This window comes from Amblyomma americanum, chromosome 11 (assembly GCF_052857255.1).
Source record: "Amblyomma americanum isolate KBUSLIRL-KWMA chromosome 11, ASM5285725v1, whole genome shotgun sequence".
Classification (NCBI taxonomy): domain Eukaryota; kingdom Metazoa; phylum Arthropoda; class Arachnida; order Ixodida; family Ixodidae; genus Amblyomma; species Amblyomma americanum.
This window is the reverse complement of record NC_135507.1, coordinates 47,430,054-47,448,154: the sequence shown is the minus strand read 5'-3', so window position 1 is coordinate 47,448,154 and position 18,101 is coordinate 47,430,054. Positions and strand designations below refer to the sequence as shown.

The window sequence follows — 18,101 nt, the reverse complement described above, 5'->3', positions numbered from 1 at the left end:
CAAATGCAATGAAATTAAATTTTTATGCGAAAAGCCAGTAGCATAAACTTATGCCAGCGAGCGCACTATTCGCTTCTACCTCCGTTAGATGGTTGTGCGGCTCATTTTAATGCTTAGCTCAGAGTTTAAGCGATGCATACTAAGAGGAATAATTTTTGGTATTCGAAAAGCGCGCTGTGAAAGTTTAAAGTGCGTAGAAGAGATGGAAGTGCTCAGAGGCGGAGAAGCTCTAATGCTAATAACATTTGCTCGAATTTTTCTTTTTTATTTAAAGCCAAAATTCAGTGCCAGAAAGCCCACTCATGCTGCGATTGATATGAACTAGAGTGCAGTTCAAAAACGGTCGTGGTGGCTTTGGTGGGAAGCAATATGCGATGAACAGCTTTTGTGCTTCTTCATTTGGAATAATTACCCTCATGACAGACCAATATAGGACGCCATGCGAACGTACTGAATGAAGTCCATTAATAGTGGTGACAGATACGTATACGTATTTACTGGAAAAAACACTAGCTCAGTGGTGAAACATACCTAAAACGCTCGCTCCTTGAGCTGTGACTGGTGATACACGCAGAGCCAATGGAAGTACAGTTTAGGCTTTCAAGACCTCTGCTTGGGACTTCATTTGTGCATTATATTTGATGGGCCTTTGCGAGAATTCGGAAACAGATGGTCTCCCAAGAAAATTCATCACTTTGTATGTGTTTGTTACAGCATGGTTTTTTTCAGTCTCAGCCATAATCGCGCGTTGCCATAAGAACAGCCCGAAAAAAGTTTTGGATTCTTTGTACTTCTATCCACCGAAAGAGGGTCACCAATATCACTTACCAACATGAACTGCTCAGTCAATTGGCATACTCTTTAAACATGAATAAGGTATGTGGGAGTAAAAAAGGGGTAAGCGTTCCTCTAGCTGTCCTTCTTTTCATAAAAGGGATTGCGCTAAAGGAGTTTATTCCCTTTTTACTCTTTTTTTGTTTCAGCGAAACATGCTTATGATAGTGAACAGCAGCTCACAGAGAAAGGAAGGGAAAAGAGACGCAGCAGAGCACTTTGTTACAACATTTTTTAGTTGCTTTTTCAGTGTGCCGTCGGGCTCTTTCAGCTTCCCTAATAATCCTCGACATGGGTAACAGCACATACTCACCGCCCAAAAATACAAAATCATCATGCATATATGGCAGGCAGTGGAGTCTTCATTGCAGCAGATGCAGCTATTTACACCGGCCCATTGCAATTGCCATCACTGCCATTACAATACTACTGGCGTCACTTGCTCTACAAAGTCATATATCATCCTTTTGAAATGCATCGCACAGGCCAAGCTGGTGTCAGCAACCTGATACTCGTGTTCGAAAGGGAGTCTGTCAAAGCTTCACACCAACCAGAAAAAAAAAACACCGTATTCACACCCACAGTTCTTTTCCTCACTTGATCCCCATGATGGCGTCCACCGAAAAAGAGAGGCGCGCCTTTTTGTCCCTGCTCGTTGCTGTAGACGCAGAAAGGCTCACTTCCGGTCGCGTCGTCGCCACCGGAAGAGGAGACAACGGTGATGACGTCAGTTCCGTTGGCCCGTGATGGAATCGGGTGGCTTCCGTGTCGGGTGACAAATTCGACAGTCGAAGCAGTGTCGGTGGTGGCGACGCGGTCAAAGGTAGGGGGCCACCTCTTCTTACGGTGGCTTCCACATAGATGGCGCCACTTGGACTGCACTGTGCGGAAGTGGTCGACATTTCCGGCCTTCTCGCGTTCAGTCCTGGCCCCGCCACTGCCAGTAACGATGCCGGTGGCGTCGAGCTGTTGCTTGAGGATACGGCGAATCTGGATTCCTCGCAGTCCAGGAGCGGGTACGTGGGATGCTGGGTTGTCGAACTTTTTATACGTGTTCCGCAGGTGTCGATAGCGTACCGTTGTTTTTTTTTCCAAGAGGTATTTGGAGTCAGCCGACGAGGGGCCAAAAGGAAATGAAGAAAAAAAAGGCAAAAAAAACAACTGTAAGGCTGATGCACTGCAAAAAAAATGTACTTTTGGTAGCGTGTGAAATGAAATAACCACGGAAACAGCGACGAGACGTGCAACAATGAAAACAAAATAAATGGAACAAGCCTTTACTTCTTCAAACTATCAAGTGGATTAAAGGGCGCTGAACTGCACAACCGGAAATTGCAGAGCCGATTTTTTTTCTCTTGATTACATTTTGGGTGCCTTGAAAAGAGACAGTTGATGGTTTTTTTGTAGCAAGTCGCGCACTTCTGGCGTGTTCTAAAAAGAAAATTAACTTCCAGACAGACACAAAGCTGTAATTGAGTGTACATTCTTTGCATTCAGATGTTTCAAAAGGCATGTGACAATTGGAGCTTACATTCTTTCCTTCTACAAGAGTAAAAAAAATTCACTTCTGCGCACAGCGAGTGGGAAGAGTTCGATTGACTACATTTTTTTCTCTTCCTATGGGTCATCAGAAATTCAAATGAGTCTTTTCGTAGATTTAGCAATGAAAGAGGACAGTGCCTGTGCCTATTTGACGAGAATGATGCAAATGAGATGCGCACGCGAACAGCATTCAGTGAGTTTTGGAAAGGAATAATGGACTTGTTTTTACTAGACGCTTTTCACTGTGACGCTTCCGTCCGCGTGACCTTGCCGTAGTAAAATTCAGTTTCATGTAGTAGAACATAAATGAATTTTTTCACTTTTCTTCCGCCAAAATATAACTCCCTCTAAATCACGTACTTATTCGTACAGCTAGTTCCTCCTTCAAAAGAGAATATCATTCAAAAAATTCGGTATGTCCTGTAGTTCATTTTAAAAATGCCATTCATACCAATACGACTAGCATACCAAAGGAAGGCTGAAGACGTCGCGAAGCGCAATGGCGACGTTTTTTTTCGTCCTCAACATTGTTTCTTTGAAGCACGGGCGAGAAAATTGGTTGACGGGTTCCTTTATTTGGTTAATTAGTCAAGTTATTCGTTCATTAATCCATAGAATGTTTAATTGATTGATTGAGTAATTGATTGCTGTTTCTTTGCGGAATTTGTTTTTCTAGAGCAACATTATATGGTGTCGCCGATATGTAAAGAACCACCTTAACCAGAATCTCTCCGAGAGTCAGCGATGCACTACATACTAAAAATAAATCTCCCTTAGCTACTGCGCAGTTGCCGTAATATAATCGGCTTCTTCTTAATAAACCAGTTATAAATGCCAACAAGCACTTTTAGAATTTCGCCCCTGTTGAGGTGATGATACTGACGTGGTTAAATTGTCCCTGGCAGTATCTTTGCAAGCAACTTGCTGCATTAAAGGAGCCTCACCTGCTACTGCCAAACGAAGACATTGGCTCGATCATTGCGATCCCGCTTCGGAAGGTTCCGGGCCCAGCCGCCGGGTGGCGCGCAAAACTCAGCAACCGGAAGTGATGCCGCAGCAGGGCCTCTTCCGGCGTGTGTCCAGGCGGGGCAGGTAGTGCGTGCAATCCAGGGGGCACAGTTGTTGATAGTGGCGCTGGAGGAAGGAACGGCAAGCCCTGCTGGTGCTGCTGCTGCTGCTGGGCAAGCGCTGCCAGCGCCTGTATCAGTTCCTGGTCGGCAAAGCACCGTCTTCGGCGCATTCGCTCTTGGAGACGCAGCTGCTCAGAGCTCACATAGGGGCAGAATGGAGGACCTGCGAGCATCGCGACGAATTTGCGGGTAGAATGCATGAAAGACTCGAATGACAAGCAATTATAAAAACATTCCTTTGAAGTCTAATTAAACAATAATGCGACAAGAACAACGCGTGTGTTGCTGTCCCAGCTGGACACAAAATTGGAATAAAAATCTCGTTTTTTTTAACAAAGAAATACTCCTAAACTTAAAAAGGCTCTGAAAGGGGTTCTAATAAAGTTGCGGTATGCCTAGAAGGCTAAAGCACGCAGCTTCACAAATATTTCCCAGCAAGAATGTTTTACGCGAATGCGTATACATCCGGTTCGGTCGAAAAGTTGTTGGAGTCGTAGTGGTAGTTGTTGTCGGCACCGTGCGTCGGAAATATTCCTTTCGGGTGTCCACCGAGATATGTGAGATGAGCGTCCTTTCATTTTCTTAAAACCAATTTTCATTTCATTTTCCTTCCCTTGCGGCACGGCTCGGGTGTCCAACGAGAGACAGGTGTCATATCCTTTCGTTAAATTCTCCAACAGGCAAGGCGTCGTGCCGAACGGACGATGACGTTCCGTGGACTCCTTGACAACGCTTCAACACGCTGTCGCATCTCACTCTTAACAGACAAAGCTTAAGCATCCTCCAATTTTTTTAATACGCCTTTTAGAAACAGAGTTTTCTGTAGTAATAATAATAATAATTGGTTTTTGGGGAAAGGAAATGGCGCAGTATCTGTCTCATATATCGTTGGACACCTGAACCGCGCCGTAAGGGAAGGGATAAAGGAGGGAGTGAAAGAAGAAAGGATGAGAGAGGTGCCGTAGTGGAGGGCTCCGGAATAATTTCGACCACCTGGGGATCTTTAACGTGCGCTGACATCGCACGTTACCTGTATTCAAAATTTGAATTTCAGCGTTCTCGCGTCTTTTCTCTCATCTCGTCACATTTTGCACGTTGGAAGGTAGGCGCTCCTCCATCGGCCCCACGTCTGGGAACGGAGCTTCCTGACCCGCCGGAGATAAGCGGCGTATTGGCCGCGGCCACGGTAGCTGCCTGACGTCTCAAAGAATCTAACCAATACCCACCTCACACCTTGTATATGCATGTGCTAGCGACGGAGGAAGGCGCGAGCATGAAAAAGTCGCCGGGAAGGGCTCGTCAACCTCCGCGTGTGTATGCGGTTCTTCTGTTGCGTGTGGAAGTGTATTATTCCGCTCAGGTGTTTAAGACAACACAGGCTAGTGATTGATCGAGTTGTGCTCTCTGGGAGGAGTTTCAGAGCCCCTTTTAAGGGCTATGTCACAGGAAGCATACGGATATTTTGCCATGATTCGCGCGGCAGAAGTAAAGTAAAACTTAATAAGCTGGACTCTTTACTTTTCCCAAAGGCTGCACATGTCTTGACTGTGGCCGTAGTGCACAGAAGCCTAAAGAATTTAAGCTGTAGCCAACGCGTGACAGGCACCGCAATTATGAATACATCCGGTGTCTTGCACTGTCCTCGTGGCGTTTAAAAACAACTTACTCGTTTTCAGTACCTGCAACTTTTGTAGTTTCATTCGACTCTGTGTGTGGTCTTATAAAATTTTCACCTCTTCCCACTATTTCAGGACACTAGTAATTACACTGACTTCTACTAGATTATGTACAGTCGGGGACAAAAGTCTCTCGACCAAGCGTTCCTCAAACGAAGCTGATAGCTATACTTTTAGCGGCGTCTGGAGACAGCAGTTTTGGGGATGAAAGGTCACAATTTTGACTTTTACCTCCTGAAGTGTGTTCTCCAGTCGGCGGCTAATAGCAGAACTATCGGCTTCGCTTGAGGAGCGCATGGTCTAGAGACTTTCGTTCTCGACTGTACAGGTAATGATATCCTCGTTTTGTTTAGGCAACCGGCAACACTACTTTCCCAGATTCTTTTTATGCAGCTACACATTGGCGAATATCCCCCTTTTTTCTTCAGTCATAATTAACATAACACAGCCGGCCTGAGCCGAGACTAAGGCTCTTCATAAAAACCATTAGTTCCAAAAACAATATAGATACCCGAGAAACCAAGAGAATTTCATATTCCCCGCATGTCCGAGCAAAATTAGTTCGTTAGGACAGAGAAACGGCGAAGGGGGCTAAATATTCTCGTATGACATGTCGCTGGTGTGTACTTTGGATGTGACCTTTTTCTTAACCTTTTGTTCATGTTACCTGATAGCTCGGGAATATATTTCACTGCTTCGGTGAAGACAAGAGCTGGGTAGTTTCACGATAAAAATAGGCAGGCTTTGGACTCTTATGCACTGCAAACTATCTGCATATGGTCTCTAGTTTCGTGCGGCGTAAAAACAACTTAAAGTATGATATTTAAAAAATGCACCGTGTGCAAGACAGTACTATATTATGTATATCGAAATTCTAGCCTATTGCATTCACTCACTTTGTTTTATTAAAGGCCTTAACAGCAGAGTTCGTCACCCAAAACTTGCAGCTCAGGTATACGTGTTCAAGGTAACCAGGTTTTAGGAAGATGTGTCATGAGATTTTGATGTATAATGTTGGTGGCGTTCATGGAACTTTATTGTTCATCAAATACAGACACCGTAACAATAACCTCCGCCGAATGTGTGCTCACCTTTTTAGCGTTGTCGGTGTGCACTGAGTCTGTTCTTGGGCATGCGCATTAGGCGCTTAAAGCAGCCAGCCCAACACATGAAACGTATTTATTTGTCTTTCCTTAAAGGTGACGACACATTCCTGTCTAGGACAAGGGTTGAGAGTCTGTTCTTAGCAGTAACGACAGTGTAATCAAGCTTAAAAATCACACCGCCAAGAAACAGCGCAGTGAAGGTCACTGAAAATAAAACTGGTTATAATACCCAGAAATAAAAAACTCCAGTTGGAACAATACCATGATAGCTTACAATAGAGAGCGGTTAAAAGAAAGTTAAACTTAAAAAGAGTTTCGGCATAGAAACTTTCGAAGCGCGGTACTGAATAACGGATTCTATTTTTCAGACTACAGCGGAACGTGATCGGATGTTTACCGCCTTTTATTGGATATCTGATATCTTTCGATAAAGAGATAAAAACAATGTCATGGCAGAGATATAGAAATGTTTCGGGTGAAGCCGTGGAATCACTATTTTCCAGGTTTCGAAAAAAAACTGTACTGAAGAGAAAGACTATCCCAGTGACCTTACAGGCAAAGGTGGATGATTTTGTTAGTGTGTAAAGGAAAATGAAAGCCAGGTGAAGGACCAAAATTAAATTTAAGCGTGGCGTAAGCGTAAACTTTTTCTGACTTCTAATCTAAATTATTGTCTTTCTTCACGCCAAAGACATGATTTTAAAAGCGATGAGGCCCAGAGCGCTCTTCGGTAGTGAGTGCTTGCGCTCTCCAGCCCACCTCAACCATGTGACTATAATTCGTGCCCTCTCCTAGGCACCCTGTCCCCGCCAGAAAAACTTCTTATGCCCTTCTTCACTCAGGCTAAAATTTTCATGTTTTATTTTTGAATCGAAAGCTTCACTACGCTAGGTTTTCAAAAAGGCAGCGTTAGTGCAGTCACGTGACAGGTGTCACGTGGCAGGTCATGTGACCTCATGACGTCATCACAGTGCTCCCACCGTGGCAGCTGGCCACTGCCCCATCGGGCATTTCATCGACGCTTTACAGACAATTCGTTCGGCAGTCTGTGTGTGGCATTTGTGAACGTAGCCATGCAAATGAACCTTCCGCTTCTCACCAGAGTAATTAAGCAAAGTTTAAACCACGGCTAATTTTTTAACGTGTGACCGTTCAGTCAACTCTAATTAATTCATTGCCCCTTGTTTATTCAATAAAACATGCCATACCTATCTCGATTTTGCAATCATCTCAACCGTGTGCCTACAAGCGTCTCATCACGAGGAAAGCACTAGCTGAAGGTTGTAATTATGTTATATCATTTCGCACAAAATCCTTCAGCGGTTGCTTCATCTTCTGAGTCGTCTATGTCTGGAAGAGGACAAACTACCACCGCACTTCTGCGCCGTCATCTTCCGGCCATCATTTCGTCATTTCCGTAACGCGTTAGCTTGCACTGAGTGCCATGAAATTAATCCGCTTGTACTCAATTCCCTTATCATGTTGCAGCTCTAATATAACCTCGATATTCTAACTAAAATCTCTACATTGTTTCAGGCCTAAATTCTGGTGGTTATTTGAGTAAATAAAAATATACAAAAAAATCAATGCAACCGTACAATCGTCGAAGCAAAGTTCAAGGTTCGTTTATTGCATGTTTATAGTACAAGATTAGAAAATCATTGGAATACAGTAGCAGTTAACCAGGAGAAGAACTTTATCTCTTCTGACCTTTTTACCGTTCTAATCACGCAGCACTTTCTCGCAAAGGAGGACTTAAAGAGGTGAAAAGTCTGACCTGTAACCTTTGGCCTCTGATTTTTGCCTTCAAGGAGGCCCTCATTTCCGCATTCTTCTCAGCTTGTCACGCGCCAAAAAGTGATATCAGGTTCATAAGGCGTGCAGCTACGCACCCAACGGCAGGCATCGATGCATCCGTCCGGAAGCGTTAAATCGAACATGGGGGGCGACGTATGGTTCAGTTTGATGGTGTGAAAAGAGGAAAAAGTTAAAAAGAGAAGAGGGCGTGACAGTTCCAGGGACAGAACCATTCGTCTGGCTTGAAGTAAGGAAGGAAAGAAGAGTGGAAAAGAAAGAGGACGTGTCCTCCAAGCCTAAGACGCGGAAGAGTTGGCCACCTCTCTGAGTGAAAAACGGCTTCATCTCGAGGTCGGCCCAGATATTAAGGCAACCAAGGAGGGCTGCGTGTCCTTGGTCCCACATATTGATTCCGGGGTGTGATAGAGAGATATATGCCCACGCCTTCTGATGCTTCGCCTCTTCTCGCGTTCATGTTTTTTACCTTAACAATACTTTCCAGCTGGACCTTTAGTTTTTCGTCTTCACACAACGCTTCCGGTTTCCTGCGAGGTCCAGCCGCGACCTTGATTTGTTTTTACTGGTACTTTCTCTGAAGGAAAAAAATGGCGGGAAAATGGAGATATCTGTCGTGCACACGTAGCTCTCTGGGGGTGTGTACTGGTCTCGCGAAGAAAAGAGATGATATCAGCCCTATTTTTGGCAGAAGACAAGGCGCCAGTATGTCGTCAGTTCTCGCAGTGTTTTGGTTGGTCACAATATTGAGACGGCTTATTTGAACAATAACATAAAACCGCCACGACTGCATTCACAAATGTAGTTGTAAGTACAGTGTGGATCTAGATTGACGGATGCTGCTGTACTGGTTTTCAAGAGAAGGCAGAGAAAGACAGAAAAAGAAAGGTTTCAAAAGAAAGTTAGGTGGGCGGATGAGATTAAGAAGTTTGCGAAGAGAGGGTGGCAGCAGCTAGCACAGGACAGGGTTAATGGAAGAGATATAGGAAAGGCCTTTGCCCTGCAGTGGGCGTGGTCAGGCTGATGATGGTGATTGTACAGGCCAATCGTGGTAGCCTAGGCATCAGGCAATCCGTGGCTAGCATGCATCCATAGTACGTATACTTAAGATGATTGAAACGGGTCATTGAAACGTTTCTATCCCCACAGGATATTTTGTCACTGAGGACCTAAGACAGACGTTGTCGCTATCGATTTACCTTGGCACACGCCGCTCTCTGACGTCATCGCAGGCGCCATGGCAGACTTGTGTATTGTCTGCAGCCTCCTCTGGTGCGCCTGTTTTCGACGCAGCGCGGCCTCGGCGGATCTCGTTCGGTCGAGAGCCAGTGAGGTTGCTTTTCCGTGGCTTGCCGCTTGTTGCCTGCAGTGACAACACGGTGCGAGAGAAGAGCATGAAAAAAAAGCAATACTATAAATGAAGGCTTGTGTGTTATTGCCCTCGTTAAGGCGCATACACGATCCGGCACCCACGCGAAAAGATGGCGACATCGTCGTGATAACGAGTGGTTTTTGGTATTCATTATTCTATCGCGCAGACAGCACATGCGCCAAACATAAATTATGCAAATGTGATACACTCACACTCTCTAACAGTTTTTTTGGTTATTCAGTCTTTTCATCTCTCCCCCATGCCTTGTTTTTGAAAAACATATCCTACGCTGTTCACATAAGGGTTACATGGGATCATCTTAAGGCAAAATGAATGCCTAGTTTTATTCTTTTCTTAACCCACCTGGTCATGCACACAGAAGCAATAAAAAGCGAGGTTTGTTTCTTCGTCCTGAAATAACCTAAGGTACAGGACAGCCGGGTCTTTTTCTTGCTCTATTAAAAACTATATCACTAGAAGGCATCAAGAATTAATGGCGACATTGTATTAGCATCTTCATTTTGTTCTGCAAACATGCTTACAACATGTTCAAACATGCTTACAATTGCCTGTCATTATATACTTGTATTGTCACGTAGAGAAGAAGCTAATCTAACGAAACTTGCAATATATCGGAATGAGCCAATTTCAAAAACTTTTCATAAAATTTCATTTAAAAAATGAGTCAATTTTCAGCATTTTACAATGAATCACAGGCTATCACCGGCTACATTCCTGTAGAGCGCAGTCCAAAACTGACGGCAGGGGAGCTGCCGTAAAGTGTGGCATTACGACCGTAAGATATTCTTATCCAGTACAACGCCTAAAACGAACACGGGCACCTATACATACATGGGCAACTTTTAGCTACTTAATTATACTAATCGCCGATACAGTCACCAAAACCAGCTGTTAAATCAACATGGAGCGGCAACTGATTTCTTTTGGGGAGTTATTCCACTATATGCCTCTGTGTCACCGCAGCCTGAACAGGATGCAGTATGTATCCTCGTACCAGAGAAATATTGGCAGCCATTGTGGTCCCAAACTATGCGGACCCCACGCCAAACTTTTATTTAAAAAAATAGCAAATACTATCAAGCCTACTTAAGTCATATGACTACCATTTTAACATTCCCATGTCTTCCTACCTCCAGGTTTACATGGCCGTAACGGCCCCTGAAAACCTGCACAAAAGGCTAATCACTCAACAAAACAAGGCGGGACTTTTCGAGGGCACAGGGTATGTAGGCTGAAAAGGAAAAAGAGTTTCGGTTTTTGGATTTTACCAATCTCCAATGCTGAAACAGTCCTAGACATTATTAAGTCACTCGCATGCTTTTTTGTTCTTCAACAGAGCCAGAACTGCCTGGTTTTCGAAACCAAGCGGAATGCGGCTACGCAAAGTTTCTGCGAAGCTTCCCATCTCTCGCATTCCTCAGGAAAAATATTGTTTCCGAAGCATAATTGGCAGTTTTTTTTAGCTTAGTTCGTCATTTGGTAGCCGCTAGGCAAGGAAACAGAATATTATTGCGTCATTCACTGAACGCTGGCAGGCATTATTTTCTGCTCCTCTGGCTACGTGTGAGGCGTGCGATTCCCTCCCTCTTTCGAAGTTGCCACAATGCCAACATTATAACCTTTGTATCTCTATTTATTTATTAGATGAGCTTGTTTAAAGACAACACAGTCGTAGAATAACGCTTCTTGAATTCAATGCATTTTAAAGCATTAAAAAAATGCAGCGGGCAATCGAAATTGCCGGCAATTAAGATAACGTGCCATCTTTTTTTCTTCCTTTTCTTACATACTCTGTAATGCATCTCATTGGAAAAGAAATTCTGTGTAGTAAGGCGCCACGCCAGTAACGTTTCAACTTTCCACCTAAAATTCTAAAGCCGCAACGAAAAATGCCTACGTCATTACTAACGCCAAAATAACACGGTACGTCTCTAACTACTAACTAAAACGCACGTCATATAATCTCCGCAATCCCATTGTTAGATACGCAGTTGTTGCAGTTCCCAGCATCAGTGAAATAACAAAGAAGGTATGAAACCATACAAAGCGGCGAAGATTATCTTCAAAGTAATGAGCAAAACATTTCTGGTGATGTTTCCTCGAAGCAATATAAAACCAAGATGGGAACCTCAGTAAATGGTTGCAGGCCACCAATATAGAGCGAGCGAGTGACTAATAAGCGTGGCAAACCAAAAGCAATGTATAAATACGGAATACCAATCAGTAGACTGAAAGAATGTAAAATCGGAGCAGTGGTTTCGCAAGCAGAAGTCGATTGCGCCGGCAAATTGCGGGTAATAAAAACCAGCGCAGCGCACGACAAAGGAAACCGTATATTAGGAACTAGAGCAAGTTATTTACCTCCCCCCCCCCCCTTTGCTCATCACTTTTTTTATTTTTGTCAATGGATGAAACCCGCAAGAAGCTTAATAGCAGGTAGGCTGCGGGTGCATCCTTTAGAAAAAAACTGGAGTCATTGATGTAAAACCCGCGGAATCATTAGTGCCTGGTGTGCAGTTCCTTTCCTGCATTACGTTCTTTGCGTTTTTGTTAGTTTTTCTTATTAACAAACGACCTTTTATGCCAACTGACTAGGGACGTCGTTAAGTAAATTGACCGCTGCTATTGTAGGGGGTGTGCTGAGGTTTCTGCAGACAAGTGGAGCAGGGAAGGTCATTTGTCTTCATTGCTTGCCGCCTTATCTAGGCACGGTCGCGAGACAAGGTTGTCCATTAAACGACAACGTGACGTGGCGATAACAGCGCGGTTTTTTGTGGGCGACGTTTCCGATTGTTAGAGCCCGGTGATGTGTTTAGTGTCGACCGCTGGATACATAAATTCCTCCTGTGTGCAACATTTTTACGGCATTCCCTCTCGTTTATGACTGCAGTATATCATTTCATCAATGCCCTGCCGCAAAAAATATGTCGGCGGAAATGTCATACGGTGTCGGGGGATGCAGAAAATAATGACAGGGATGGGATCACGCTTCATACCACTTTCATCAGGACTCGGTTGCTAGGGCTGGTCCAGCGAAAAAAGCTTTCTCCGAGCCGAGCAGGAAATGCAAAAAAAAAGTGAAACTGGGCTCGTTTGAGTCTGACAACCACCTTACAAAACTCTCTTCTCTAAAAATACTAGAGTGGACAAACGGGGCATTTGCACTGGATATATGTATCATGTCCACGTAACATATCACGCAAAGCTGAGGAACATTTTGCTAGCTGAGATTACAAGAGCCAGATCATCCTATTTTGAACCTGTGCCCTTTTCAGTCGGAAGCCGGACGGACGCTGCTGCCTTGCACAACTGGCTCAATCTGGCACATATCTTCTGCACAGATTCTATTCATATGACGTCAGTTGCACGGCGTGCGTAAGCAAGCAAACCGTGGCGGGCAACAGCATGGCGGTCGAATCGCTTCGCATCAACATGAGCGGCCTATATTGGTTCTCTGAAGAATCCGTTAATCGTCCCTGCGCGTATTTTTCGTCTTCTTACAGGTTTAGCCCAATTCTCTGCAAAAAGAACCAATTAGACTACATTCTCTTTTTGTTACCGATAATATTAACCACCCATGACATGGCAGAAAGGGCTAAATTTCTCTCTCAGCAACCTCCTTTTGTCATCAGTTAAACAGGGTGGTCTATGGGATTAAAATGAACCCCTCCGCACGCCTTTTAAGGAAGTGGCGTAAACTACTCTATACCCCTCGCTTTGTTCAGTATCTGCTGGGCCGCGAGCAGCCCTCTGTTTGATATTTTAGCTTCCAACCACCCAACAGCACGGTGGCTGTACGCAGCAGCTTTTTGTTACCCGACAAACCTAACACAGAAGTATATATATATATATATATATATATATATATATATATATATATATATATATATATATATATATATATATATATATATATATATATATATATATATATATATATAATCTAGGTTTATTCACCAACGATTTCAGACGGTGGACCGTCCTTCATAAGGGTTTTAAGTCGAATCCTTAAAACCCTGAAGAAGGACAGTCCACCGACTGTAACCGTTGGTGAATAAATCTAGGTAATCGAACCAGTTGGGACCTTTTCACTGTGATATATATATATATATATATATATATATATATATATATATATATATAGCTACGTATACTCTCCGCTGGAGGCGCCGCTGTGATCGTTTCTGCGTGCGGCACTTTGTAAGCGTATTACTAGCAGACATCTGAGCTTCTACATTAGGTGTCTTTGTAACCTTGTAATGACATATGCGCCACCTACTTTAAGCCCGTTGTGTCATTGGCGGCGCGGGCTGGGCAACATTATTTTTCTTTCTTTTTTCTCCGCCAACCCTTGTATGTATATGGGCAGAACGAATTCCTCTTCCATTTCAAAGGCAGGCTTGTCAACGCGATCGAGCGATTAAAGCCGTCTCCTATTCCTATTCTTATCTTCTCCCATTCGCAAGCCTTCGTGTCCGCTCAGCACTTAGTGAAAGAGTGAAGGTGCACTCCGTGACTAAACTCGCGGTCAACTTCCGGTGGCTCTATAGCCAAGGCTAGGAAGGAAAGGAAAGGAGACGGGCCTTTTTACCCTCAAGGCTGGATGAGGCTGAATATGGTCCTGTAGACTATGGGGACGAGACCAAAATGTTCACGCAAGAGAATCTACTCCTCTCTTGAGCTTAACATTTGAACGACCTCGCCACTAGAACACCGCAATTGTAGGATTAGGCGGCAGGAGAGAAAGGGGAGTTCAGGGCATGTCAGGCCGAAGAATATTTTAAAACATTCCGGTCCCTATCTTCGGTTACTGTCAGGACTATTTGGCTCAGTGATTCGACACGGTGACAAAGAGCAGTATCTTTCGCGTTGGGGCCTAGCCTCGGCTGCATAGGTAAATCAAGTTGACTGCGAATATAACAGCAGAATAATGCACCTCAGCGAACAAATGTCGTATTATTTGCTGCACAAGACGTCGCTTTATGAGGAGCATCCGCTGACCACGCCTGCGGCAGTTCGAAATGTGAGACAAGCCACCGCTCCTCACTAGTACCGTCACGCCACGAGTGAAGAAACACAGGCATCCTTTGCAGTCCCACTGCGAAACGAGCGATGTTGCGGGCACTCAACAGAGGAGTCTTTGAGAGAACAAATCTAATATCTATTTCGCTCGGAAATGACAATTTCACACCAATCATTTTCGTTCTAAGAGGAGAACACACTCTCTTTTATAACAAAGAGATTGTGCTAGAGGACAGCTTAATAGGTTTTCACTGCTTTATGTTTAGAGGGTAGAGAGAGTGCGTGCGCTGGAAGAATAACAGCAAGCAAGTTATTTCCGTTTCTTTTTGGAGGAGGGGGGAAGAGTAAGGGGGCAGGGGCTCGAAGAAAAGTGAAAATACTTGAAGAAAGCACAGGAGAGGGAGGGGGAAGAAGTGCGAATGTGGCAGGGATAGCTACATAGAGAACGTAGGAACACAAGCGGCTAACGGGCACATGTAAACGTTTCCAATAAGGGCTCTCTGGGCGTCGCCATATTGATCGCTGGGCTGTTGTGTGCACGTGACGTCAGCACAGTGGAAGCGGCAATGAAACCGGTTTTGAACAGGACATAGAGTAGGTGTCTCGACATGTCCCTCGCTCGACGGAAAGGTCTACAGAGACAGCTGACAAGCATGAAAAAAAGATATGCGCTCACGTGGCATATTCCCAGAGTGTGGGCGTGTTTGGTATATTTCTTTAAAAGCAGTGCCTTGAATTGAGTTGAACAATAGCGTGTAGAAGCTAGTGCTCATGACGCGGCGCGTGAGAGAGACTGCATCGCGGAAAAGTAAACAAGCCGAGGTTGGCGGCGCTGTCGGCAGAGTGATGGCAGGAGGAGGATGAGTGGAGACCAGTACCAACACAACTCACTGCTTTGTTCAAAGGAGGCTACAACACAACTCAAGCGCAAACGCAAAAGCACCTACGCAAACATTTAGTACTTCGCATTACCATGAATTCAGTCGCCCATAAAGATTTTGGTATAGATTACGTGCCTCTATTGTTATTATTTATTTAACTATTGATACCTCACAGGCCCCTAAGAGCATTGAGTGAGAGGGGCATCAAGGAAAAAGAATATAAAGAAATAATAAACAACAATAACGGTACAATGGACGTGGTACAGGGAAAAAAACACGAGCACAGATTATTTAATACAGAGCAAAAATATCATCTGAACAAAAACAACAGAAAATACCAAAAAAACAGCGAAACGCGAATATGCGACGAGGTAATAGTCAGGTGCAAACAAAAACAGTGGTACAACAGAGAACAGTATAAAAGCAACTGAAACTGTAGAAAAGCATTTGAAAATATACTAAAGGGATAAATGGATACATAGGGTCGTTTTAAACTCTATAGGATCAGGACAGGAGATTATGTCGTCGGGAAGATTATTCCAGAGCCTGATTGCTTTAGGTAATGCGGACGAATTAAATGATTGAGTTAGCAATATATACGATTGAAACTGATATGATTATTCAAGTGCGCTGAGGAGAGGAGCGCGAAGGTGATTCTAGAGACAGAAACGAGGAGCGGGTGTAAACATATCTATGAAATAAACACAGAAGTGAAAGTGAACGACGAAATTCGAGTATCTGTAAATCATTAAGGATTTTAAGCTGGGAGACACTGGCGAGGGGACTATAATTACAAACAATGTACCGGGCAGCTCTGTTTTGAGTAGTCTCAAGCATTTTAATGAGATATTTTTGATGGGGTGACCATATAGATGAGACGAATTCCAACTGGGGTTGTACAAAAGTTGGGTATGCGAGCTTACGAACGGAGCCAAGAGATTTGTGCAGGTTACGGCGTATAAAACCCAGTGTCCTCGACGCGTTGTTGCAGACAGCTGAATTGTGACAAGAAAATGAAATATCTAGAGAGCTGAATTCCGAGGTATTTGTAAGACATAACTTGGAATAGGAATGTTTTGTTAATAGACTAGTTGAAGTTCGACACAACATGTTTTCTGCGAAATGTCATAGATTTACATTTAGTAGGGTATAGAATCATGTGCCAGTTTTTACACTAATCAACAATAATGCTAAGACCATTTTGAAGGGTCAGGTGGTCAGTCTCTGAAGTGATCATGTGGTAAACAACACAGTCGTCTGCGAAAAGTCGTAAACAGGATGAAATGTTATTAGGAACGTGGTTAATGTAAATTAGGAAAAGCAAGGTATGAGTTGCCACGTTTTATTCTTTGATCACGGTTTGGGATTGTTTTTGAGCTTAGTAGTTTTTTATCTGCAATAGAAAAATAGACGCACAAGAAATGTGCACAGGCAAAATCTTTTTCGACACAGCGTAGCTCCAAGCCACGAGTTCGAGAGCGTCAGCTTCGTCTTCTTCGCAAACTGAACCGCGTCAGCTTCGTCTTCTTCAGCTTTCTCTCCTTCGGCGGCACTGGCCGCTGGGGCAGCAAACCCCAATTGTATGTCTTACAATATATTTTTTTCTGCAATCCGAGCATGGCCGTAATTGGACCCAAAAGATTTAAAACCTTCAAACTTCCAATGCTAACATTATAACATCTGAAAGGAAAGATAAAAAGGCAAGACAGAAGAAGAGAGAGATAGTTTGGGCGATTGAAACACTGAGCCGCATGATGATATTGTTCATTGCAGCACGCATCGCCATGCAAAGCAAAAAAATAGGAGAAAACACAGATGTCACAAAAAAAAAGGCTGTAGCTACGAAAGCATGGTTCAAAATAGAGGAAGCGTTCAAAAAGATGCAGCTTAGGATGGGAAACTAGCGCGAATAGTGTCCAAGCAGAAAAAAAAAAACATTCGTTTCCGTCTACGCTTATTCGCGTATCATTTCGTCTCGGTCCCTCCCGTTTTTGCATTTCAAAGCGGGCGCATTCCGACGAAGAGCGCAGATGCGTCGTTAGCGAGATTGACCGGCCCCATCATTCCCGGAAGCGTAATGAAGTCTCGGGAATGCACTCGCACATAATGGAGAGCGTACAACTTGATTTATTTTTATTTGCCTTTCTCACTGTTATCACTGGCGTGCCACCCGGCGAACTCGTAACATCGCTTTTTGTATGCTCGCTTGGACATTTTTCTTCTCTCGTATGTGTGACGAGAGCAATGGTGGAGGCCATTAGAGCGAGTCATTCGCACTAACGACCACGCCATATGTCTGGCTAATTATAAAACTTGCTGCTAAATCTTCCCCGAATGCTGGGACAAACTATATTTTGCCAATGTGAGGCGTTCGTATTTTTTTTTCTTCGCTGCGCGGTGCGGTGTACAGTGTAATGTGCGGTGTAGAGTCTCGTCGATCCAACATAAACCTTTTTTCATTGAATGGCACAATATGGTATTCGCATTACTGGTGCTAGATATTTCGCCTGAGGGTTTAGTAACGCTTCTCATGTCAAAACATGCCTGCTACGGTGGCTCAGTGTATATTGCGCTCAGATGCTGACCCGAAAGACGCGGGTTCGATCCGTCCGCGGTGGTAGAATTTGCGATGGAGGCCAAATTCTAGAGGTCCGTGTGCTGTGCGATGTCAGTGCATGTTTAAGAACTCCAGGTGGTCGAAATTT

General features: G+C 44.0%; 1 protein-coding gene across 1 annotated transcript in view; it reads right to left on the bottom strand.

Annotated features, from left to right (window-relative positions):
- Positions 1 to 1,098: 1,098 nt before the first annotated feature.
- The window catches only part of LOC144109590 (uncharacterized), a 55,543-nt gene continuing 38,540 nt past the window's right edge, over positions 1,099 to 18,101 (bottom strand). Inside the window, exons 4-6 of the mRNA XM_077642409.1 lie at positions 9,300 to 9,463; positions 3,321 to 3,669; positions 1,099 to 1,875 (exon numbers count right to left, since the gene is read on the bottom strand). Coding sequence (XP_077498535.1) covers positions 1,428 to 1,875; positions 3,321 to 3,669; positions 9,300 to 9,463 — 961 coding nt within the window. The 3' untranslated portion in view covers positions 1,099 to 1,427. The remainder of the gene's footprint in view (positions 1,876 to 3,320; positions 3,670 to 9,299; positions 9,464 to 18,101) is intronic.